This window comes from Cynocephalus volans, chromosome 8 (assembly GCF_027409185.1).
Source record: "Cynocephalus volans isolate mCynVol1 chromosome 8, mCynVol1.pri, whole genome shotgun sequence".
Lineage (NCBI taxonomy): Eukaryota > Metazoa > Chordata > Mammalia > Dermoptera > Cynocephalidae > Cynocephalus > Cynocephalus volans.
This window is the reverse complement of record NC_084467.1, coordinates 73,974,063-73,999,210: the sequence shown is the minus strand read 5'-3', so window position 1 is coordinate 73,999,210 and position 25,148 is coordinate 73,974,063. Positions and strand designations below refer to the sequence as shown.

The following is a 25,148-nucleotide window of genomic DNA, read 5'->3' as shown; positions in this document are numbered from 1 at the left end:
TAATGCCCTTAATTTTTGTTTTAATAGCATTATATTATTTTACAGATGTTTATTTGATAATATTTTACAATTTTTAAAAAAAGTTTCTTCCATCTCTTGGATTATTTATTATCCATGGTCAGTTGTCTCTATTAATGTTGGCCCTTTTTCCTCTTACACTATTAGTTTTCTTCAAATGTCTGGTGATAACAGTATTCTGTATTAATATTTATAAATGAAAGACTACATGTTGGTTATTTTAAGTAGTTGACATGGATTTCTTCCATAGTAATGAAAGTCAGTTTCACTAGTAGCTATGTTCCTCAGGAAACAAAAACAGTTTGTGCCAGCAATTTCTCCTATCTTATGATAGGATCACCTCTGTATCTGAACCCATATTCCTAATACTACTCCAAGAGATACTCTTGCTATCAGTTGCTTGGTGCCTTTCCCTGCCTTTGGTCCCTGGGGACAGTAGGGACAGTGAGGGGGGTGGGAAGGAAGAATGAGAGACATAAAGAGTGAGGGAGAATTTAGTTTATGATTCATCAGCTGTGTAGAAGGGGAGGTTTGATGTAATCTGCATGTGGTTTAGTGGTTGTGGCTACTAGTACTAGCAGATGGCTAGAGGATGAGAGAGATGCCTGATGAGCCATATGTCCTTTTTTTTTTTTTCAAGTGATTAATTTATAATGTAGGGTGTTTTTCTATTGTTAGTAATTTTATATTTATAATGTTCTATATTTTCAGGAGTTATGCTAATATGTTTCCTTTTTTTCATTGTCCGTTTGAATTTATTCAAAATTGGTGTGAAAATAGTGACTGTTGGTTTATTAGGTGAAACAGATGAATTTTTAAAGTTTTTTTTAATGAAACTTTTCGTAGTTCTCTAAGCTAATTCATTTGACATAAGTTTATATAGGTAGCCAGAGAGCAAGCAGATAGCTAGAGAAATCTTGTGAAATGGAAACTGTGTGGGTGCTGAAATACTGATCATTATTTTTTTGGTTTGTTTGTTATGGTAGAGAAAGGCATTTGAAGAAGAAAGAGCCAGTTGGTTAAAGCAGCAGTTTTTAAATATGACTACCTTTGACCACCAGAACTCAGAAAATATGAAACTTTTCAGTGCCTTCTCAGGAAGTGAGTATTTCATAAACTTTTTATATAAATAAAATACTACAGATTATTAATATAAAACTTTGGAGTTCACCAGTAAGAGCTCTGTAATTGGAACTAAAAATCAACTTTAATATTTTATTTACTGTAATCAAAATGGGGATGACAGGAGGAGTATGCATACCAAAAGTAATTTTGGGGATGAGTGTGTAATAGTGTCAACTTTTTGAAAATTCATTTCATCTAGAAATATTTTTAAAACTAGATCCTTCTAAATGTTTGTGGAATGTGCAATAAAGATTGCAAGATTAGCGATATTCAAATTAATTTGTTCTGTCACATTCCTCACTCAGAACAGCAAATGAATCATCCTCATGACCTTCCCAGTATTTAATACTCACCATGTGTACTGCTTTTTTTCTCTTCCTTTTTTTTTCGACAGATTCTGATCTGGACAATCTTCTGGTGCACTCGAGGCAACGGCAAAAGAAGCCTCATAGTGTGTCTAATGGGTCTCCAGTTTGCACAGCTAAACTCACGAAGTCTCTTCCTGCTTCACCTTCTACTTCAGACTTTTGCCAGACACGTTCCTGTATATCTGAACATAGGTATTTGTCTATAGGTAGTCTTTTCACATATTTCTAAAAATTACTGAAGTTGCACTTCTGAGGAAAAGTTGGCATGTCTGTAGTATGTCACAATAAAGGCTTTGGAGAGGAATTTTAATTTTATATTTATTTATTCTACAAGTTTTTATGGGGAGTCCAGCATATATAGCCATTGTGGGGGGAATACAATAGTGAACAAGGAAGATCTGCGCCCTGTTTCTTGGAGCGGAGTCATATAACGTGTCTTTTTATTTCACATTTAAAACACAACTTAAAGTATAGTTTTATTTACAGGAGTTACTTAATATTTTAAGAACTATAATTGCATTAAATAGGAGGATATTATTTTGACCTTTTTTTGTGTATGTATTTTAAAATTTCTTTTTGTATGCCCATTTTATTGGTGTTGAAGGGCAAAGAATGAGAAAAGCCTATTCATCTTGAGTGATAAAGAAGATCTATGCCCAAGGGTGATAGTGTGAAAAAAGTTTGCTCCCCACCCCTAGGAAACCCATATATTGCTATTAATTGGTACATTTTGGTATTTTCCTCTCTCGTGTTGTTAAACCATTTTCTAAGGTATAATGTCAGTTCTCTATTTTAGAGCCTATTTCAAGATTAATTTTGAAGGAAGCAGAACATTTCTAATGAGACAGAGGAATAGAATTAGGATTAATTTTGAAGTAAGCAAAGGAAGCAGATAGAACATTTCTAGTGAGATAGAGAGGAATAGAATAATAATAACGATATTAGAAAGTTGGAAGGTGTGGAGATAATAACTTTCCTCTTAATTCAAGTAGGAGACAGTGGTCTTAAAGCCAGAGCTGCAGCAAACTTGGCCTGTGATAGGGAGAGACTGGTGTGGAAGTAAGTGTTGAAGCAAGGGCCAGAATTGCTAAATGGAAGGATTTTTTTTTTAAAGGCCATGACTTTTAAAAGATGGGGGGATTAGCACTCCAACTAAGCATTTTGTGGGGGAGTGGTGCAAAAAAAAAGAGCTGGGTAAGAGCACTCCAGTCAAGCATAGAGACCTTGAGGTGGGACACACTTGGTACATTTGCAGTGGCGAGTGTACTTAGTGAGCAAGACCTAGAGGCATGAGATGAGGATGGAGAGATGTAGAAGTTCAAATATGTACGAATGTGGAGAGAATAAGGTCACAAACCCCTGTGTACCCATCACTCAGGTTTAGCAGTTATTAACTCATGATTAATATTCATATAGAAACCCACTCTGCTTGCCCCTCCGACCCAGCACATATATGGGATTTCATTTGTAAAATGTTTTAGCCTGTATTTGTAGGTCAAATATTTCTATAACAGCAATAGAAAAGCATTAGAGAGTCTTAAGCAGGAGAGTGAAAAAGAAATCTAGATTTTAAAAAGAATACACGCTATAAGTGTCCCTTATCCAAAATGCTTGGGACCAGAAGTGTTTTGGATTTTGGATGTTTTTTTCAGATTTTGGAATATTTGCATATACAAATAAGATATCTTGGGGATAGGGCTCAAGTCTAAACACTACATACATTTATGTTTCATATACACTTTATACAAATAGCCTAAAGGTAATTTTATACAATATTTTTAATAATTTTGTTCATGAAACATGACCCATCACATGAAGTCAGGTGTGGAATTTTCCGTCCATGGGGTCAAGTCAGCACTCAAAATATGTCATATTTTAGAGCATTTTGGATTTCGGATTTTCGGATTAGGGATGCTAAACCTGTACTCTGTTTTATTATGTGGAAAATAGATTATAAGAGTCAGTAATATAAGTCAGGAGATTCAGTTAGGAGGTATTACTGGAGTTGAAGTGAAAGGTGATGGTAATTTGGACCAGGGTCATTATGTGAAGATAGAAATGCTTGGATTTTTTATATATTTTAAAGTTAGAGCCAACAAATTGATGATTTGAATATGGGAAGTAAACCTTTAATTTACAGTCAAAAGATTGTAAGATGTAAGCTCTGAGTATTTTATTACACAGATATGTTACCTGTATTGTGAGTTAAGTGTTAATATATGTAAAGCATTTAAAACAGTACCTGGTTCATTGTAAACATTTTGTGAATTGCTATAAAAACTAAAATATATGTAAACAAATGTATTATAAAACTGCTTTTCTGTTTCTTGTATTCTGAGGACCACAATAAACATCATCAGTGGCATAGAAATAGAATTTTGAAATTTAAAGGAACTCTGTAAAGCTATTCATCATTACTAGCCTCTGAGAATAAAAGAAGCAGAAAAGAGTTTTGTAACTAATAGAGAAGCTCTGCAGTTTGACATGGTTTTTGAAACTTTGAATTATTTGATAAATTGGGATCTCTTGCTCCTGAAGCATCTTGGAGCTGGGTTTGTAATAAGATTACAGCAAATTAATTAGGAGTATCTATAGCTAATTTCTACAACATCCTCATTGCTCCTTCACTATAGAAAGGAATTTTACATAAAGTCTGTGCCTTGGATTCCATGCCAGGTAACTCAAGTACTAAGTTACTTATAGAAGAGACACTTCTGAGGTACAAGGATTATGAGAACTGAATTATTTTAAGTAAGTTCTTTTTTTTATTTTTATTTTTTGAAGTATTGGTAAATAAGTGTAAGTAAAAATTTTAGTTAGGTTTTTGATTTAGATTTTTAGAATTAAAAGCAACTTAATTTTTTTAGGATTGCCATGTTAACAGGTCGTGTTAGTAAACAAAAGTCACAAGAAGTGCAAATTAGAAAAGTTTTTGTGAAAAAATTACATAAGATATTCAGTTGATAAAAGTGTATTATTCATTGACTCAACTCCATAGATTTTTAAGTAGTCATTTAAGCAAATTTCTTCATTTTGAGGCTGGTTGAACCAGAACAATCTGGCTTCAGAGTCTGGTCTCTTAACCACTTTTGTAGGGATCATTAAGTGTCTGGATGGATGGATAGATGAAAGCGTGCTTGAACAAATAGGTAAAGAAAGAAACCATAGAGAGATTAGGAAATAGTGGCAGATGGGGATGTGGGAAACATTAGCTTTCAAAACCCTCATGTTTCCTATCTACTTTGAGCCTCAGTTAGGCAGCATGCTTCCAAGTAGACAACAGGTATAAGTAAACTAAATAGATGGATAGATAAAAGTGATCATAAGATCTACCTTTCTTTTCCCAACAGTTCAGTCAATGTACTGAATATAACTCCTGAAGAAACTAAACCAAATCAGGTTGGAAGAGAATGTACAAATCAGAAGTAGAGCATTTCATCAGGACCTGGATCACAGGAAGGTTGCTGTAGTGGATACTCCTTGACCTACACAAATTCTCATGTAGAAAAAGATGACTTACCTTAGACATGTGGACTGGAAGTTTTTTCATTAACATGTTCATCAAATTTCACATCTCAGTTGAAACAGGGTGCGTCATAAAGTCAGTCATCTCTAATAATTGAAGTTGGTCTGAGTTGTTTGGATTTCCCTGTCTTCCCCTCAAGGAGCTGAAATGTTAAATCTATTTAAAAGGATAGAAAAGCTTTGGATATGTATTTTTAGTAACAGAAGCATCTGGTTCTGTGAATAAAGGAATGTATAGATATTTGGATGGAAACAAAAGCACTAGAAAGAGTTTCCTCTTATAGGTATTAAAAATAGCACTTTTAGGAAACCAATTATTGTAAATGTTTAATTTTTGTCTCAAATATAGTTGGCATTGGAAGTTTAGCCTTTACTTGAATGTATACTGTAGATTTTTAACAAAACAAGTTCTATATTTATTATGTTTAGTGTGATTTGAAATTACCTCTTTCATATGTTTTAAATAAAGTGAAATTTATGTATGTTTTGTACATAGATATACATGATTATGTTAAGAGGCTTTAAGATTAAAAAATTTCGCACAACCTTAGGTATAGTGTTTCATGCCAATAAAATTACTTTAGTGGTATTCTGTTTACAAATGTATTAGGACCATTGCCACATTACATTTAAGAATATTTTTAATCCATCTGGGCAATAAATATTCAAAGCTGTTTCATGGAGCAAAGTTCTTTAGATAATCAACATTACTAACATGACATTTTTGAGATTTTTACAGCATTAGATTTTTATTTTATATACGTAGTATATTATAATTTTTAAAAGAGCTATTGATTATAGAGTAATAGTGTCAAGACAACAAAAACACCTTTGAATAAAACAAAGAATATTGGTTTAAGATATGAGAAAATATTTAAGATATGTGGATGATGATATTTTCCTTACCAGATGGGTACCAGTACAGTAATATCTGTGCCAGCTAAGGCTTTGTATCATTGTCAATAATTTTTAAAATAATTTTTCAATGAGGTATTTACCATTAATGATAAAGAAATATGACAGTGTAAAAGCATCAAATTTTATAATTCAGGTATGATACTCTAGACAAATTTGTACCATTTCATTTCAGAACAATCTTAGGCTCTTTTCTGTCTCTGTAATGTTTCTGATTGCATGTTTCTTCATGAAAATTATGTTACTATTGATAGTAATAATAGTAAATGTAGGCCTAGGCTCTTTTCCAGGATTATCATCAAAAAGCTTTAAGTGCCTAACCCTGCTTGTCTCTGTACATAGAAACCTACACAGATCCAGTCCTTGCTTGGTATTGTAGTTTAGGCCCATCTATCTTCCCCTTTTCTAGCACTTTGATCACTTACATACACTTAACTTATTGTGGCTGTTCTATTTAAATTCATCACATTACAAAAAAAAACCCACAAAGCCTATTTGTGTCATCCACTCACTATACAACTCTAGAGTTGTGTAGCAGCAGCCATTTTTCAGGGCTGATAGGAGGGTATCATTAAGAGATGTTAATGAATATACTCAGTAACCATACTATAGTCGGACAGAGCTGTCTCTTGAATACTAGTCACTCACTACCTTCAGCTTGATGCATGGTCACTTCTTTACTGTTTAAAATATTACGTATGTTACAAATTTAGAGATACTACTGTATTCCAAAGGAAGAAACGTAGCTGGGATACAATTATTCTTTTGCTGTTGAGCAATAACATGAAGAAAGGCAATGAGATTTTTAAAATAATCAATGGTACGTTTGTCAAGAATTTTTCCCTCAAGGGATTTCATGTTATACTTTGCCAGAAGAGCATCTGTTTTGCTTTTTAGTTTCCATTTTAAGGTGGATTAAATTCTTATATTGGAAAGAAAAATTCCTTGAGATGATTTACTTTAAAATCTAAGGTGTGAAAGAAAGAGTAAAATGAAAGCCAGGTTCATTGTACTTTTGATATCTGTATAGATCTGCTAGAAGTTGTATGTTTTACGTAACAGCATTACCTTTGTTTTACTGTGCATTCCAACCCCCAAATCCCCAATGACCCTAAACTTTCCAGAAGGTTGGAATGGTATTCATATTGGAAAACCCCTGACTTCACACAGAAAACTCCCAGGGTTGGTTTCCCTTCCCTTTCAAGGTATTTGCAATGTACTGGTGACAGAGCTGTGCTACAGTCTTTCAGGTAGCCATGATTAGATGATGGTACCATACTGTACTTCAGCTTGAAAATCCTGATAATCTTCAGCATTTTCTTGTTTATCAATATGTAAATCTGAAATATTTTGTACCTTAAATTTGTTTTTACATGGTATATCCATTTTGAGTTTTCAAAGTATAAAAGTGGCAAAGAAAATTTGAGATAATTTTATTTCTTATTCTTAAATGTTTGCATCTGCAATTTTTGATGATGTGAAACTTAACAGAAGAATCAATGTTAACCAGAAAATCATGACTAAGTTTAACTTAACAAACACATATTTTCTTGTAGAAGCAATGTATTAAATGATTAGATTCATGGGACAGTCTACAGCAAATTGTTTACCTCATAGTATAATTGAAATACTATTGTTACGTGGAAACAGTTCTGTATTCTCTACCTTAGCTAAAAACCAGAATTGTTCATAGACTTGTGATAACACAGTTTTTATGGGAAAACACATTCCATGGTACGTGTGAGGAGAGCACCCTGGAATCCAGTCTTCTCCTCCCCTGGTGGAGCCCCTGGAACCCAACGAGAGGCTTTGCAGTGTGTATGCCCAGAATGCTTGTGAGTTAGCAAGACCCTTCTGTGATTGCCCTGTTGTAAGAATCTTCAAAGTATATTACCTAATGTAAATTATGTTCTTATTTCTAGATTGGATGTGAAGTATGGATCATGGAAGTCTAGTAAATATACTTTTCCCTATGTTTGTCCTCCCCCCCCCACCCCCAATCTCATGATATAAAGCATTTATGAGGTATGTTCCATATGTCAGGGCTTATTACTATTTTCCAATCCCTGAGGATAGGAAGACAACTAAGCACACTCCCCACCATTGAGAGTCTGAGTGAAGACCAGCTGTATAAACCTAAATTGTGATAAACAATGCTAGATGCTATTCACACATTCAGTCTGTTCATGAAACATGGACTGATGGTTCTTCTCCAGGGCCACATAGCCATTTCATAATAACGTGGCTAGGCTTCCAAAGAGTTTTGTGTTATTTCCTATGGGAAGTGGTATGTAATTCATTTGTGTTTTTGTTTGTTTCCTATGATCAAAATGTTGACCTGCAGAGCAGTATAGGATTTTCTTTCCATATGAACATGTATTTTTATTATCTGATAGAAAAAGCGTTTGCAAAGATTTCGGCTATGCAGATGAGGATAATGAGATAGGTTCTTCTAATCCTTTTTCTAAATGCAGTTGTTTTTTCAAGTTGGATGTAAATTAGAGTGGAGTATACTATTGATTAAATTATTCAATTCATATAAAAACTTGACTGAGGATTTTTAAAATTTTAAACATTTATTTACAAATGGGTTTTGGAGGGCTCAGGAAATACTGTAATGCTAGTGATAAAGATAATGGTAAAGTTCTCAATATTCATATACTTAAGATTCAGAAATATTTGTACCTAGTATGATGCTTACCACACAGTAAGCACATAATTGTTGAGAAATATACTGATGAAACTTAAATAGCACATTTCTTCATTGGAATGAATAGACTATAAATTTGGGGTTGGGATCCTAAAACTCTTCTTTCTCAAAGAGAGTAAACTTTTTTATGATTCTTTGTATATTTCTAACCTTATCTTGTTTGATTCCTTGCACAGAATATTAGGATAGAATAGGTCACGCTGCAAGTAACAAACACTAAAACAATGTGGCTTAAACAAAAGTTTGTCTTGCTTGTGTCTTGTCCAGTGTGGATTGAGCAGTCTTCCTCTATCTTTTGCTATGCCACCTGGAACACATGGCCCCCAACATTGCCACACCAAAGGAAGAGCAGACTGATGGGTGGCTGTGGGATATTTTTAAGAACCAGACCTGAAAGAGGCCTTCCACTTACAGCCTAACTGCAGACAAGACGGGGAGGTAGAGAACATCTAGCTGTTCAGTTAGCAATGAGAGTCTCTGCTATGCAAGTTAGTCGATTCTAAATAATTCGTCCAGTCCTTTATTTATTTATTTATTTTTTTACTTTTTTTTTTTTTGGTGACCGGAAAGGGGATCGCAACCCTTGGCTTGGTGTCGCCCGCACTGCGCTCAGCCAGTGAGCGCACCGGCCATCCCTATATAGGATCCGAACCCTCAGTGGGAGCGCCACTGCACTCCCAGCGCTGCACTCTCCGGAGTGAGCCACGGGGTCAGCCCCTAGTCCTTTATTTTAAAGAAACAGTAAAACATATTACTCTATGCAAGGGATTTATTGCTGATTATTAAAGCTTCAAATTTAATTTTTAGAAGGAACATTTTAAGCCTTCTCTTTCTCTAACCTTTTTATAATACAATGTTTCAAAATGTTTAAATGGTAGTTGTGCCCATTTAGTTATTAAAATATCTTACAATGCACAGAACATCACATTTTCTTTTGGTTCTTTCAGTTACCCAGTGAGAGGATATTAACCTTCCTATTTTTAGAGAGCCGATAACAGACGTTAAGTAATGAGTCTCAGGTCACATAACTAGTAAATGATAAAATCAGAACTGATCCCTAAATTTCCAACTTATTCCACACTGCTAATATGACTGAAGTAAAATTGTTCAATTCTTAACTCATTAGCTGCCCCCTATAATCTACAGCAAAAGTAGTGATTATTTGGTCCACGTGCAAGACTCACCCTTGTTTTTCGTGACTGGTTGCCATGGCAAATCTATTCAGGGTTGGATCTCTACCTCTTTGAAATTAGGACATTAAGGATCTCATTGAAATAGTAAGTTAGCAGCATATGGTACTTGAAAGGCGTTGAGTAATCTGAAGATATGCCTAGACAGACTTTTCTCCTGCCCTGCGCACCCAGACTGCACTATTGCCCTACCTTTTGTTCAGTCTTGGCAGTTGGTGGGTATGCTGTGTCCCTCCACAGCTACAGGCACAATGACTAGAAACTGTTTTGTCCAAAGGTTCAGTAACCTTTTACACACATTTTGTCATGAAAAACAAAGTGGAATTAAATAACATGTGAATTTACTCAATTTAAGGAGAGGCTGGCTGATTAGCTCAGTTGGTTTAGAGCATAGCCTTGTAACACCAAGGTCATGGGTTCGGATCCTCATACCTGCCCGCTGCCATAAAAATTTTTCTTTAAAGGTACCAGCCAGCCACCAAAAAAAAAAAAAAAAAAAAAAAGTAGCTGCTTCTAGGGCAACTGGAGATTTTCTAGTTTCCCTGCTGCATCGGCATTTAGATATTTAATTTTCTTTTTTCTGATCTATGAGAGTTTCATTCTTGGTTCCAGTGCTGCATTAAAGCAAACCACACCGCAGCCCAGTGTACCGATTAGAAAAAAACTTTTGCATATTCCCTGGAACCCTGAGACTGACATCCTAGAACCTGCCTTCCATTCAGGCTCTTCAGATCCATTCCCTGTTATATATGGTGTCTAAATTGAGATGGTCAATTTTATCCCAGCCAGGCATGGGGCCAGGCTGCTGGGTTCCCTAGGTTCAGACTGCTAGTTTTCAACTAGTCTGTTTGTTAACCTGTAGGTATAGTTGTTACTTAACTACAATGTTGCAGTTGATTTGCCCTGCCTACCTTGAAATTTTTTCTTCTGTAATTCTCAGCCTAGAACTGACTCTTTCAGAATAAACTTTCATATTTCTAATTTTGGGTTAGTGAAGAGGTTCAATCAAATGTAATTCTCAACTAGTCACCCAGGAGTGTAATGCTTTTGAATATCAACTTAATTTTAACCACTTTTAGTCTCTTTTATCTTGAAAATCCCTTTTACCTTGAAAAGGAATTGATGTTTTTGTAAATTTTATTTTTTAAAGCAAAGAAGGATTAAATATAGTGAAAATCTCTATAAATTATTTCATCTCAGTCAAATCAAACATTTCTAAAACAAAATAGCTTTATAGATTGTATGTTAATGTCCCAAAGGAAAACAGAAATCCAACAACTAGCCACACAAAAGCATAGGCACACATGTTTTAGAAGAAACTATTTTCATCTTAAACCATGAGGATTTTTAACTGGAATTTGAAAACTCAGCTTTGATCTTTTATTTCTAGAGCACTATTGCTCATTTTTATCAGGGGTAAAGACCTAAGGAAATAACTCATAAATACTTTTAATTTAAATTCTTTGATAACCTAAGAAAAAAAAAAACTGTATAAAAACTCAAAAGCAGACTCTGGCCTCAGCAGTGACAGCCAGAAAGGGATGTAATTCCAAGACACAGTTGTCTGTGGTGTGGCTTCCTGAAATCGGGAGGTGCACATTCCTGTTGACTCAAGGATCTGTTTCTCTGTACTGGATAACATTTTGTTTTGTAGACCCCAAAGCACTGCATAACTGGGATTCACTCATAGTTCTGGTGACGATAAATTGCTATCCCAACTGAGAAGCTTCTCATAATGAAAGGAGTAGCTATTCATGATAAGACCTGTCCCACAGGTGTAAGTTGGGAAGAATGGTCACCCTGTGTGTGGTGCAATGCCTTCTCCAAGTAAACAGAACTCTGATTTGAGTTTTGATTGTTGAACCCTAATCCTCCCAAAACCATTTCCTTTAATTCATGCCTCAAGTATAGTTTCTAAAAGAAATCAAGTTGTGATCTATCCTAATATTCAGTCAGTCCCAATGTGATTTATATACGAGTATTAGGGAACAAATTGAGCGTAATGCAGTTTGTATTTCCTTATGTTTGATTCTGGGAGAAAGACTAGGTGTGCAGAAAACAGCACCCCGCTGAACCGAGTTAGCTGGGAACACACAAAACACATCTCAGATATCTCCCAGCTACGTCAGTTTGCCACATGTTTTAAAGCAGCACTCATCCCTATCTGACATTACAGCTTTCCCCTCAGATTTCAGACAACCTCCTTCTCACCGCTCCACAATGCACAAGCTGCAACCCTTCCAACTCTCGCTTCCACAAGCAAACTTCGTCTTTTTCAAGGTAAAGTGTTACATTTAACGTCATGCTTATGTATTTCTTAACCATTTAACACATTTACAACTGTGCTACCATTTTTATTAGGATCCTGATGAGATTTTTGAGTGCTGTGCCCCTCATTTAATTTTACCTATACGCCCTATGGTTTTTATTGAGCAATTTTGCATAACGTGATTTTCAGAAAGTATATGTTGTATTAAAGTAGAGCTGATGAAAAAAAGCAGCCTTTTTTGTCTCCCCACTCTGCTGGATAGCATCTCAACATTCCACGCCAGCTTTCCTCAGTCCATGCATCTGTAACGCTGTATTTGGGGGACAGAGACTTTAAAAATTTTAAATAGCTATCTAAAATACATTGAGCCATTGCTGTGCCAGGTACTGCACTAAACTTTAACGAACAATTTTTTTTTTTTTTTACTTCTCTCAACAACTATATACATGGAGCTATTGGTTTTTTGTTTGTTTGTTCCCCCCCCCCCCAAATGTATAGTTCTTTTATTCCATCATAAAAATTTACGAGCATGTCTTGGGAATCATCCTGTTACTTGTTTCTGTAGCTGGACGACTCTTAGCTCTTATTCGTCAGCCTTCTGAACTGTTCCTTTTTTCAGAGACATAGATACCATCCAAAAATTTTCTGATATCCTTTTTAACTTTTGTGGCTTGCTGAATCAAAGCCGCAGAATTTGAAACAAGTTCAATGTCACTTCCTTCAAGGATTAACTCATCTTTCTGGGCTTGAGAGAGTGAACAAGCAACACCTGGCCTCATTCGAACCCTGCAGATCTATTTTTCACCCAAGAAATTTTGGATTTCAACAAGACACCCATTCTCCTGAATAACGACGTTGATGGGGAATGAGCATACACAGACGTCATCTTGTAGCGGAAGCCCAGAGTAACACCCTTGATCGTGTTCTGTACATGACTACAGATAGTGCCAACAGTAGCCAGTTCCTTTCTATTTCCCCATCATTTGTCAACCTGGAGCCTCTTCTTTTTCTTTCCAAGGAGACTGAGCTCTACATTGATGTGATTGAAGTCCCTCCGCAGCGTCCCTCTGGGGCCCTTCACTATAACTGTGCGTCCCTTCAGAGTGATGTCGACATTTTCTGGAATGTCAACAGTCTGAGTGCTGAGAATGGTCTTCATTCTCGCAGTAGATGCAGCAAAGAGAGCTACATGGAGCTACTGTTATACTCACTTTACAGATAAGAAAACCAAAGCAAAGAAGGCTAAAGAAATTTGCCCAGCGTCACACAGCTAGTACAAGGGTACTTCAAAAAGTTTGTGGAAAATAGAATTAAAAAATAATTTGAAGCTTTCCATGAACTTTTTGAAAACCCCTCATATGTAGTGGAGCTGGCATTTGAACGCCAGGAATCATATTACAGTTATTTTATGGCACATTTTCTCTTTAATCTGATGAGCTTCTATTTTCCTTTAACATCAGCTTAAATGTTCTTACCTCTATAAAGCTTCCCCTGATTCTGTAGGCAGGCAGTCATGTCTCTGCTCTCAGAATTGAACTTCCTTTCTTCCTTAAATTCACTCAGCAAATATTTATTGAGTACCAATTAGGATCACTATGCTAGGTGCTGGGACTCTAACAGTGAAGGTGACTTAGCCATTGTCCTCAGAAACCAACAATCTACTGGGGGAAGCAAGTAAATGGACCATCCAAGGCAGCTGGATAAGTGCTGTGACAGAAAGAGGTGTTGGAGTGCTGTGAGCAGACAGCAGGGAGCAGCCTCTTGGTCTGGGGAGGAGGATCCAAGGGGAGGGGAGGATGCTTGAACTAAATATTCAAGAGTGAACATTCCAGGTAGAGAGAACACAACATTTAAGGTCAGAGGTGTGGAACTACATGACCTTAATTAAGGGAAGCTCCAAATGGCTCTGCATGGCCAGAGTGAATGCTGTGGGAGACCAGTCGGGCGGGTAGGCAGGGGGCAGGTAAAAGGGTCTTGGATACAAGGGATTTTGAACTTACCCTGAAGGCTTGGTGATACTATTGAATAATTCAAGCACAACTGTGACCCTTGTCATAGCACCATGAGCATTCCCCTATTAAAGCATTTATTACAAATGCCTTTAATTGTGTATACTTCTGTCATAGCACTTACCACAATTCTAATTTCCAGCTGGAAGCAATATGGGGAATTTCTGGAAGGAAAGCAAAATGGAGATGAGACCAGGTTGCAGTAATCCAAGTGAGAAGTGACTGAGAGGAGGGGATGGATTCACAGGTGGAATCTGATTGGATGTTGGGATTAAGTGGGACAATCCAGTCTGGCTTCTGGCTCAGGAGATGGTGGATGACGGGGTTTAAGGGAGAACAGCTCTGGGGGAAACGGTTTACTCAGCACACCTGGGTTGCCTGCCCAGTACTCCCAAGACATGTCTGTTTTCACGACTGGCTCTAGCTAACTCCTCCTGGGCATATCCTGCCTACTAATGTTACTGAGCACAGGTCCAGCTGCCTGCCCGCCTTCAAAAGGAAACCACTCAAAAGTCAAATGCTGGTGAAAATGGAAGTCAGCTTTTATTCAAGAATACCAGTGACCTGAGGACAGATGTTAGGCTCACCCATCTCTCTGATAAACCTGAATGAGAGTGTCCAGGCTAAAGCCGTCTCAGAGACTCAGACTGTAAAGCTAGGGCTTACAGACCCCTCGAGTCTGATGCACAGATTGGGTTACAAACCCTCCACACGCAGGTCTGTGACCTAGGTTAAAAAAAAAAAAAAAGGTTGTGGGAGCCGTAGATATAGAAAAATGAATGGGTTTTAATCAGATCTAGGAGCAACTGTACTACTGGCTTCTCTGAGACTTCTGAGAAGCAGTGTGGATCAGAGCTGTTAGTCTTTTATACTGAAGTCCACAACCCTGGCCACATGGGTGCCCATACACAACTTACATTAAGTATTAACAAGGAACACCTGAGGACATTTACAGCAAATGCTCAGCAAGATTCTGAACATCTGAGGGGCCCTGACATTTTCCTATTTTTCCCAACACAGATTTACTGAGGTGTTTTTTAAAAGGGGGTGGAGGGAATGGAATATGAGAAATGAAAAGCAGGAAGGAAGGAAACATGAGCTGTGGGGGCTCCGTGCACAGAGCCAGGTACAGGATCTCACCAAGGCTCTGATTACTGCTCCCATCATTGCTGTTATCTCAGTCCTGCTGAATAGTACATGTCCTTGGCAAGTTGGCAGCTTCGGGCTGGCTGGAAAACAACTTTACAGTTATGTAAATAATGTCCTCTTTCCCCATAACCAAGGTTCAAAATACCAAATAACCAGGGAAAAGAGGGAACTCAGAGAAATGCATGCCAGGAAAATAACTGCCTGTTTAAAAATTTTTGGAGCCCATGCAGTTTTAGGTCCCAACATGGCTTCAGTACTGTTCACTCCAAAACTGAGTGTTTTTGTATTCTTGAGGACTCAGGTCATGCTGTACCAGAGTGAGCAGCAGCCATGTTTACCCTAACAATGTGGTTTATGTGAGTGCCTGTTTTTGCCCGTGGGGCCAGAGTCTTAGTAGCTGAGGTCAGTCACATGGGTGGATGCTGCATACCTACCTGACTGACCCCAAATAAAAACCCTGAACACCAGAGCTTGGGTGGACATCTGTGGTAACACTTGGATGTGTTGACATACTCTGTTGTCACTCCATGGAAGCGTGCTCTTGGTTTCTCCTAGATTTTGCCCATGTGCCTGTTCCCATTACTGATTTTAATCTGTATCCTTTTGCTGTAATAAATATGGCATAACAGCTTTCCTGAGTCCTGTGAGTCCTTCTAGTGACTCATCAAGCCTTAGGGTGGTCTTGGGGACCACCTGACACAAGGATAATGAATTGTCCCGAACATTTTCGTTTTTGACTTTTTTTCTCTTTTCTTTCTTTTTTTGGCAGCTGGCCATTATGGAGATCTGAACCCATGACCTTGGTGTTATAAGGCTATGCTCTAACCAACTGAGCTAACCGGCCAGCCTTGTTCTGGACATTTTCAATTTGAGGTCTCTGAGACATCCAAGTTTATGTGTCAGGAGGCAATTGGACATGTGGGTTTGGAGCTCAGCAGAGAGGTCCTGGCCAGATAGTGAGATCTGAGAGTCAGCACATAGGTGCCTATTAAAACCATGGGCATACATGAGGCCACAATGGAGAGAGAGAATAGAAGCAGAGGGTAGAGACTTGATATTACTGGCATTTAAAGGCAGGTATAGAAGCAAAGGCTGTTTCTATGGAGTGAAGAGTGAGAGAGTTGAGAATAAATATCAAGAAGCTGTTAGAAGCCACACTTAGGAAGGAGACAATTTTCAAGGAAGTTCAAATGCTACAAAGAAGACAAATAAGGATAGAAAATACTGGCAATACTGTTGTAACTAGTGTATTAGTCCATTTTCTGTTACTTGTAGCAGAATACCTGAAACTGGATAATTTATAAAGAAATAAAATTTCTTATAGTTTTTAAGGCTAGGAAATTGCAATGGGTTAAATGTGTCCCTAAAAGTTCATGTATTGGAAACTTGACCACCACTGTAACAGTGTTAAGGTGAGGAATCCAATTATGGTATTTGAAAGGTGGAGCCTTTAAGAGGTGATTAGTTTGTTAGGACTGTGCCCTCATGAATGGATTGATCCATTCATGGAGTGATGGGTGAAGTTCTGATGGCATTAAAAGGACAGCAAGTGAGGAGGTTAGCTCTCTTACTCAGCCATTTCTCTCGCCATGTGAATCCTGAGTTGCTGTAGGACAAAGGCCCTCACCAGATGTGTTCCCTAAACCTTGGACTTCTCAGTCTCCAAACTGTAAGAAATAAACATCATTCCTTTATAAATTATCCAATTTCAGGTATTCTGTTACAAGCAACATAAACTAACACAAAAGTCCAAAGTCCAGGGTGGCACATCTGGTGAGGGCCTTCTTAATAGGGAGTCTCTACAGAGCCCAGTGGTGACCAGGGTATCTATCACATGGTGAGAATGGCAAGAGAGCTTTCATGTGCTCTTCTTATAAAGCCACCAGTCTACACCCATGATTACCCATTATACCACTAACCCATTACTGCATGAATAGATCCATTCACAAGGGCATACTCCTCACGATTCAATCACCTCTTAAAGGCTACACTTTTCAAATACCGTAATCGGATTTCCCACTCTATTAACCATGTTACAATGGGGATCGAGTTTCCAATACATGAACTTTTGAGGGACATGTTCAACCCATAGCAATTAGCAACTTTAAGGAGGATCTCTCTGCATTTCCTAAGTCAATTTAACCAATATTTATTGAACACCTACTATATGCTGAGGCCTCAATAGATCAGTATAAAATGAAGACACCAGGTAGTTGATTCTACCTAGAGAGAATATCTCCCTGGAGAGAGTACAGGGAGGGGACCTCACTCACTCAAGAGTGGGAGGGGTGGTTGTGTGTACTAAGCTCTCTTAAAGGGTGAATAGGAGTGAACTAGGAGGCACTCACAGTCAGGTGTTGGGTGGCATAAAGGGCAAAGCAGAGGGACAGTGATGAGGGACAAAGAAAGCCTGGAATCTGTTCCCTTGAGGGGAGCTTGGGCATTATCCTGAAGGCATATCCTGGAAGCATTGAAGGATATAATGAAGAGGAATAAAATGCTAAGAGAAACACTTTAAATAATAAATCACCCTGGCAGTACTATGGAGAATGACCTAAGGGAGACAGATCTGGAGACAGGAAGGGCTCTTAGGAGACAGAAGCACACACTTGGATGTGTGGGTGTGAAGTTCTTTCATTTGAATTTGCTATATGAGTTTATTTTGTTGCTTTATTTATTTATTTATTTATTTATTTTTTAAATTTTATTTTGTCGATATACATTGTAGCTGATTAATGCTCCCCATCACCAAAACCTCCCTCCCTTCTCCCTCCCCCCCTCCCCCCCAACCATGTCCTTTCTGTTTGTTTGTTGTATCAACTTCAAATAATTGTGGTTGTTATATCTTCTTCCCCCCCCCCCCCAGGTTTGTGTGTGTATGTGTGTATGTGTGTGTGTGAATTTATATATTAATTTTTAGCTCCCACCAATAAGTGAGAACATGTGGTATTTCTCTTTCTGTGCCTGACTTGTTTCACTTAATATAATTCTCTCGAGGTCCATCCATGTTGTTGCAAATGGCAGTATTTCATTCGTTTTTATAGCTGAGTAGTATTCCATTGTGTAGATGTACCACATTTTCCATATCCACTCATCTGATGATGGGCATTTGGGCTGGTTCCAACTCTTGGCTATTGTAAAGAGTGCTGCGATGAACATTGGGGAACAGGTATACCTTCGACTTGATGATTTCCATTCCTCTGGGTATATTCCCAACAGTGGGATGGCTGGGTCGTATGGTAGATCTATTTGCAATTGTTTAAGGAACCTCCATACCATTTTCCATAGAGGCTGCACCATTTTGCAGTCCCACCAACAATGTATGAGAGTTCCTTTTTCTCCGCAGCCTCGCCAGCATTTATCGTTCATAGTCTTTTGGATTTTAGCCATCCTAACTGGGGTTAGATGGTATCTCAATGTGGTTTTGATTTGCATTTCCCGGATGCTGAGTGATGTTGAGCATTTTTTCATATGTCTGTTGGCCATTTGTATATCTTCCTTAGAGAAATGCCTACTTAGCTCTTTTGCCCATTTTTTAATTGGGTTGCTTGTTTTCTTCTTGTTAAGTTGTTTGAGTTCCTTATATATTCTGGATATTAATCCTTTGTCAGATGTATATTTTGCAAATATTTTCTCCCACTCTGTTGGTTGTCTTTTAACTCTTTTAATTGTTTCTTTTGCTGTGCAGAAGCTTTTTAGTTTGATATAATCCCATTTGTTTATTTTTCCTTTGGTTGCCCGTGCTTTTGGGGTCGTATTCATGAAGTCTGTGCCCAGTCCTATTTCCTGAAGTGTTTCCCCTATGTTTTCTTTAAGAAGTTTTATTGTCTCAGGGTGTATATTTAAATCCTTAATCCATTTTGAGTTGATTTTAGTATACGGTGAGAGGTATGGATCTAGTTTCATTCTCCTGCATATCGATATCCAGTTATCCCAGCACCACTTGCTGAAGAGGCAGTCCCTTCCCCAGTGAATAGGCTTGGTGCCTTTGTCAAAGATCAGATGGCAGTAAGTGTGAGGGTTGATTTCTGGATTCTCTATTCTATTCCATTGGTCAGTGTGTCTGTTTTTATGCCAGTACCATACTGTTTTGGTTATTATAGCTTTGTAGTATAGCTTAAAGTCAGGTAGTGTTATGCCTCCAGCTTTATTTTTTTTGCTGAGCATTGCTTTGGCTATTCGTGGTCTTTTGTTGTTCCATATAAATGTCTGAATAGTTTTTTCCATTTCTGAGAAAAATGTCTTTGGAATTTTGATGGGGATTGCATTGAATTTGTATATCACTTTGGGTAGTATGGACATTTTCACTATGTTGATTCTTCCAATCCAAGAGCATGGAATATCTTTCCATCTTCTTGTATCCTCTCTAATTTCTCTCAGCAGTGGTTTGTAGTTCTCATTATAGAGATTTTTCACCTCCTTGGTTAACTCAATTCCTAAGTATTTTATTTTTTTGGTGGCTATTGTAAATGGGCAGGCTTTCTTGATTTCTCCTTCTGCATGTTCACTATTGGAGAAAAGAAATGCTACTGATTTTTGTGTGTTGATTTTGTATCCTGCTACTGTGCTGAAATCATTTATCAATTCCAACAGTTTTTTTGTAGAGGTTTTAGGCTGTTCGATATATAGGATCATGTCATCTGCAAACAGGGACAGTTTGACTTCATCTATTTTGTTGCTTTAAATAAGGTCCCTGAGAAAAATAGGACCATGTCTTATGCTTTTGTAAATTTCCTCTTTCTCTTTAAGCCGAGCATGTGGCCTGTAATGGGCCATATGGGAGAATAGATTTTTGTACTGTGAACCTTTCTGACAAATGCATGTTTTTCAGGAAATTGGTAAGGAAATCCTATCGAAAATTAGTTTCAGAATTGAGATACATTCTAGGATTCAATGTATTGCCCTTACTGTCTTTTACTGTCATATGGATGACTAATCTGGACTTATGGAAGAATTTGTTTTCTTCCTTTAATTGACATGGAATTTTATTCATCCCTACTCATCTTATTAATATTAAGAAATGGACAGGAACACCAGCATTATTTTAATCAGGTTAATTCTAGATATGAGTGAACTATCTTGGGAGGAGCAACCAAGACCCGACCTCCCGCCAACTCTGAAGGGTGGGTCTGCGCAGCTGCCATTGCTAGTGTCTCTCGTCATCTTGTGGCAGTGTTCAGGAGAATGTGGGCCCAACAAGCCCTATGACTTACAGAAACAGGAAGCATATATATTTTTATCCAAAAATTTCATCTGACGTGCATTTCATCAGAATGATAGGACAAATTTGTTATTGAAAATCAGGAGCATACTAGAAAGTTCAGGACTATAGTCTCCACCTAAATCCACTGAAAGAGAAAAATTTAGGTTGGGTTGTTGAGTGGGCAACTGCTGCTGGATTTGTATTGAACTAATGTTTCTTTGCTTCAAAAACAGCTCTTCTGACAGCATGGTTGACCTGCCAGGGAAAATGCTGGGTCATAATAACCCAGTAACTATGGTTGTGACTCAGCCAGGACTTGACCATTTAGGTCACCTGTTACCATGCAGTGCTGTTGAGATATGAAAGCTTCAATTTTCTACAAGCCACATTTAAAAAGGTAATATCAAATAGGTGAAATTAGTTTTAATAATATATTTCATTTAACCCAATATATCAAAAATATTATTTCAAACTATAATCAACATAAAATTATTAACATATTATTTACATTTTTTTCACACTGTCTTTGAAATCCAGTGCACATTTTATACTTACAGCACATCTCAGTTCAGACCAGCCACCTTTTAAGTGCTCTGTAGCCACATGTATGCAGTGGCTTCTGTATTGGACTACGCAGCTCTGGTGAGTGCACAGAGAAGGATTATTCCAAAGGGAAAATGTTCCATTTCTATTAAGTGAAGGCAATTGATTTTCTGGCAGTGTTTATAGGGATATCTTTTGTTGTTGTCTAATTCCATCCTTCCTTTTCCCATTGAAGCACTCAGTATTGTAGCTTAAGCTCTGGAGAGGAGAGAAATATGAATAAAGTAAGGTTGCTGTCCTTAAGGAACTTAGTTTGGTGAAACAGGCACTAAAACAATGATTGTGCTAGATGGGGTATGTTGTAAAATACCATGTGAACATAGAGAAGAGAGTAAAAAGACCCCAAGATAAAATTAAAACCGTGCTTCCCCATAGCACAGTGCTGTTGACCTATTAACCATTCATTTCTCTCACTGCACCTCTATCCTTTCTGGAGCTTTCATTTGCCCAGAGCTCACTATATTCCTTTTCTATTGCTGCATAACAAATTACTACAAGCTTGGAGGCTTAAAACAACACACTTATTATTTCACAGTTCCTGCAGGAGCCTGACACAGCTGCCCTGGGTGCACAGCTTGGGTGGGGAGAAGGGGGAAGTGTCACAAGGCTGCAATCCAGGTGTCAGCCCAGGCTGGGGTCTCCATGGAGGCTCAGTGAGGAAGAACCTGCTTCCAAGCTCGCTCGGGTTGTTGGCAGAATTCAGTTCCTTGCAGCTGAAGGATGGAGATATTCTGCTTCTTGCTGGCTACGGGGTGGGAGCAGAGGACGGGAGCCACCTTCAGATTCTAGACGTCACTCACAACTCCTCGCCACATGGCTATACCCACATAGGCAGCCCACAACACCGCAGCTTGCTTCCCAAAGCCAGCGACAAGAGATTCCAGCAAGACAAACCCTGTAATCTCACGTACACAATTGTGTGTGTGATCGTGGACACATCACTTATGTGATAACTTTTGCCAGTTCTAATGGTCAGAAACAAGTCACAGGTCATGCCCACACTCAGAGGACATGGACTAGCAAGGGAGGTGGGGATCAGCCACCCTGAAGTCTGCCCACCCCCCTGCCCACTCCACCTGATGTGCCAACTCTCTAGAATACTGATCATATTGGGTATTTTAATAGTCATACCTTTTGTTAATTCAAACCCTTCTTGAAGTAGAGATAGGGCTCACAAAATATAAGGTGAACCACAATTCCTGCCTGGCATCTGGAGGTTTGCCAAGGGAGCAGGTTAATTTCAGGCTTTTTACAGTTTTTTTGTTAGATATGGTATCTTTAGCCCCATAATTAATTTTTAGTTAATCTCCACTTATTCTCTTGGATTGGATTTAAGGGGAGGGGCCTAACTTAGTGCTGGAACATGCCCCATCAGGTGAGTTGAATTAGAGTTTAGCTGGCCTGGCATGGGTCTGAGGCCCAGAGGGACAGAGTGAAAACCAGAACCCCAATCTGCTGGTACAGGATCCTTTCCTGGATCATCAGGATCCCTTATAAATATGTCTAATGGCAAACTTGTATAGAGAATTGTTGATGTATCCTTCTGTGAACAACATCACCACATAGCTGGTTGATATAGGAAAATTAAGGAAAACAAATTTTTAGGAAAGTAATTGAAATTGGTGGGATAATCAAGGCAAACCAGTGGCAGCTTGTGTTTTTTAATTTTATTTTAGTAATATTATTTTTTTACACTCTATGATGTTATTGTGGAGCAGTTGGGAGGGAGAGGGGAAAGGGGGAGGAAATGTAATGGAAGAAGGAGGAAGGAGGAGGGGTGGGGTCGAGGCCTGTGGCACCCCCCTCATTCCCACAGGGGATACTGGGGGGCTTCCAGTGGTGTCTTGGTCATTGCTGGGCTGGGTGCAGATGTCAGGGGGCACATGGCAAAAGCCCTCACCTCCCACCACCCCAGCTCAGGAACCTGGGGCCCTTCTTGCTGTGACTGTGTGTGTGGCAGAGGTGGGAATGAGGCCCGAGGCCCCCCACTGTCCCAGCTCAGGAGAGCCCAGGGAGCTTCCTGCAGCAGCTCAATGGTTGTCACTGGGGTGGTTGCATGTGTTGGGGGTGTGTGGCCAAGGCCCAAGGCCCCCACCTTTGGGACTGGTTGCTGGTGTCAGGGGGCATGGCGGAGGCCCCCAGCCCTCCACCCTTTCTGACTTGGTAGCTCAGGGGACTTCAGGTCCTTCTAGGTGTTATAGGTGTTTTTTGGTGAAATGAGACCTTTACTAGTTGCTATCAAACTTTGTCTCTGATTGTGGGTACTCTGTTTTTTCTTTCAGTTCTGTGTTGGATTATTTGCTGTTCCCACCACTTAAACTCTACATTGGAACTAGTTTGTTGTGCTTTGCTTACTTCTAAAATGGAGGAACTTCCTGTGGGGAACAGTACTTGGGCTCTGTGGTTGAGCTGAATTGCTGCTTTGCTGCTGATTTCCTGGGGAAGGCTCTTTGTGCAGCTCAGGTTTTAATTGTTGACTTTGTAGGTACTTCTGGGTCTAGTGCAATCTGGTGCACCTGGGTTGTGTAGAAACTCTGGTCTGGGCCTGAGTCTTTACATCAAACTGCATGCCCTGCAGTTCTATATTCCTGACTAGTCTCCTCTGAGTGGTCCTTTGCTGACTGGGGGGCAGATCAGCTGTCCTTGCTGTGCCCCAGTGTTCCCCCAGTGGGCCCATTTCCCTCACCATCTGCACTCTAAGTACTTCCCATGGGATGGGCCATGCTCCAGTCCCTTGTGACGACTCACCAGCCTCTCAGAGGCTCCTTTTTTTCAGTGTTCTGGCTCCTCACTCCTATGTGGGTCCACAGGAACCCTATTAGTGGTCTTGCTGGCCTGGGGGCCACAATGGCCCTCTTCTCCACAGCCACTGCCAAGCAACTTCATCCAAAGGGCACAGCTGCAGCTTTGCCAGCTGCTGCTCCATGCACTCAGCAGCTCCAGCCTTGAAGTAGCCGGGGCTTGAAATGGTCAAAGCGGTTCTTTCTCTCATTGTGGTTTCTCCTGCCTTCACGCACCCTGTAGGTCTCTCCTCCTCTTCCCTTGAGCTCTAGCAGCCCCAACTTGGCTGTCATTGCTTTTTTTATAATGGTAACTTGGTTGATTAGTGGGAGAGAGTGATGTTGGGGACCATCTATTCCACCATCTTTACTGGAAGTTGGCAGCTTGTGTTTAAAATTAAAGTCCAGCTGTAAAGCATGGCATTTACCTAAAGTGGTTTTTAAAAGTAACCAATATAACACAAAGCCCAGTGGGTCAGGACCATGTAGACATTGGCTCATTTCTCTGAAACTGCCTGGTGTCAGAGATGCCTGTTTAATGGACACCATGAAGGGGGTCCCCTGGCAGTGACACTCTACTCTTCTGTAGGAGGTCCAAGGTCCTTTGTATGTATTCCTATCCTCAAATAGCATTTGCTTTTGACCCATGGTGTTTCCATATTCCATGAAGAAAAATTTTTAAATATGGATAAAAGTATCTCAAAAGTATCCAGAGAGTTCCAGAAGATTTCATACACACACACACACATACACACACACACACACACACACACACACACACACGCACAATGTTTTAGTTGGGATCTTTCAGGTCAATACATTTAAACTGCATCATTATTTAAAGTTGTTAAATGAATGTTTAATAATTGTATAGTCTTTCCTCATTAGACCAAGGTTTTCAAGCATACATCTTTGCATAACTGTTTATTTATTTGTTTAGCATAAATTCCTGAATTGCAACTATTAAACCAAGAGGCATACATATTTTTAATGCTTTTGTTATGTTTCCAAATCACCCTCAGAAAGAATGTTACTAATTCACACTTCCACTAGCTCTACATGAAAGATCCTATTTGACGTTTTTGATGTTGTTACTTTTGCTGACTTTATAAAGTATTGCTTTTCTTAGCTTTTGTTTCTTTCACTACTGAACTTGAAGATTTTTTTTCCATATTCATTGGCCATTTATATTTTTTCTCCTTCAAGTCTTTATTACTTTTCAGTGAGGCCTAACCTGACCACCCTATTTAAAATTGCAAACCACACTGACCCCTGACATTCCTG

General features: G+C 38.8%; 1 protein-coding gene and 1 pseudogene across 5 annotated transcripts in view; one reads left to right on the top strand and one right to left on the bottom strand.

Annotated features, from left to right (window-relative positions):
• SSX2IP (SSX family member 2 interacting protein) overlaps nt 1-5,421 on the top strand; it is a 49,428-nt gene extending 44,007 nt beyond the window's left edge. For 4 of the 5 annotated variants that reach the window (XM_063104983.1, XM_063104984.1, XM_063104981.1 and 1 more), the window contains 3 exons: nt 1,005-1,119; nt 1,538-1,703; nt 4,862-5,421. In XM_063104983.1, coding sequence (XP_062961053.1) covers nt 1,005-1,119; nt 1,538-1,703; nt 4,862-4,940 — 360 coding nt within the window. In that variant the 3' untranslated portion in view covers nt 4,941-5,421. Of the gene's footprint in view, nt 1-1,004; nt 1,120-1,537; nt 1,704-4,861 lie in introns of those variants that run through there. The other variant, XR_010024200.1, reaches the window with a different exon arrangement.
• Nucleotides 5,422-12,658: 7,237 nt separating this feature from the next.
• LOC134385038 (large ribosomal subunit protein uL6-like) lies at nt 12,659-13,279 on the bottom strand (annotated as a pseudogene).
• Between the last annotated feature and the right edge of the window lie 11,869 nt (nt 13,280-25,148).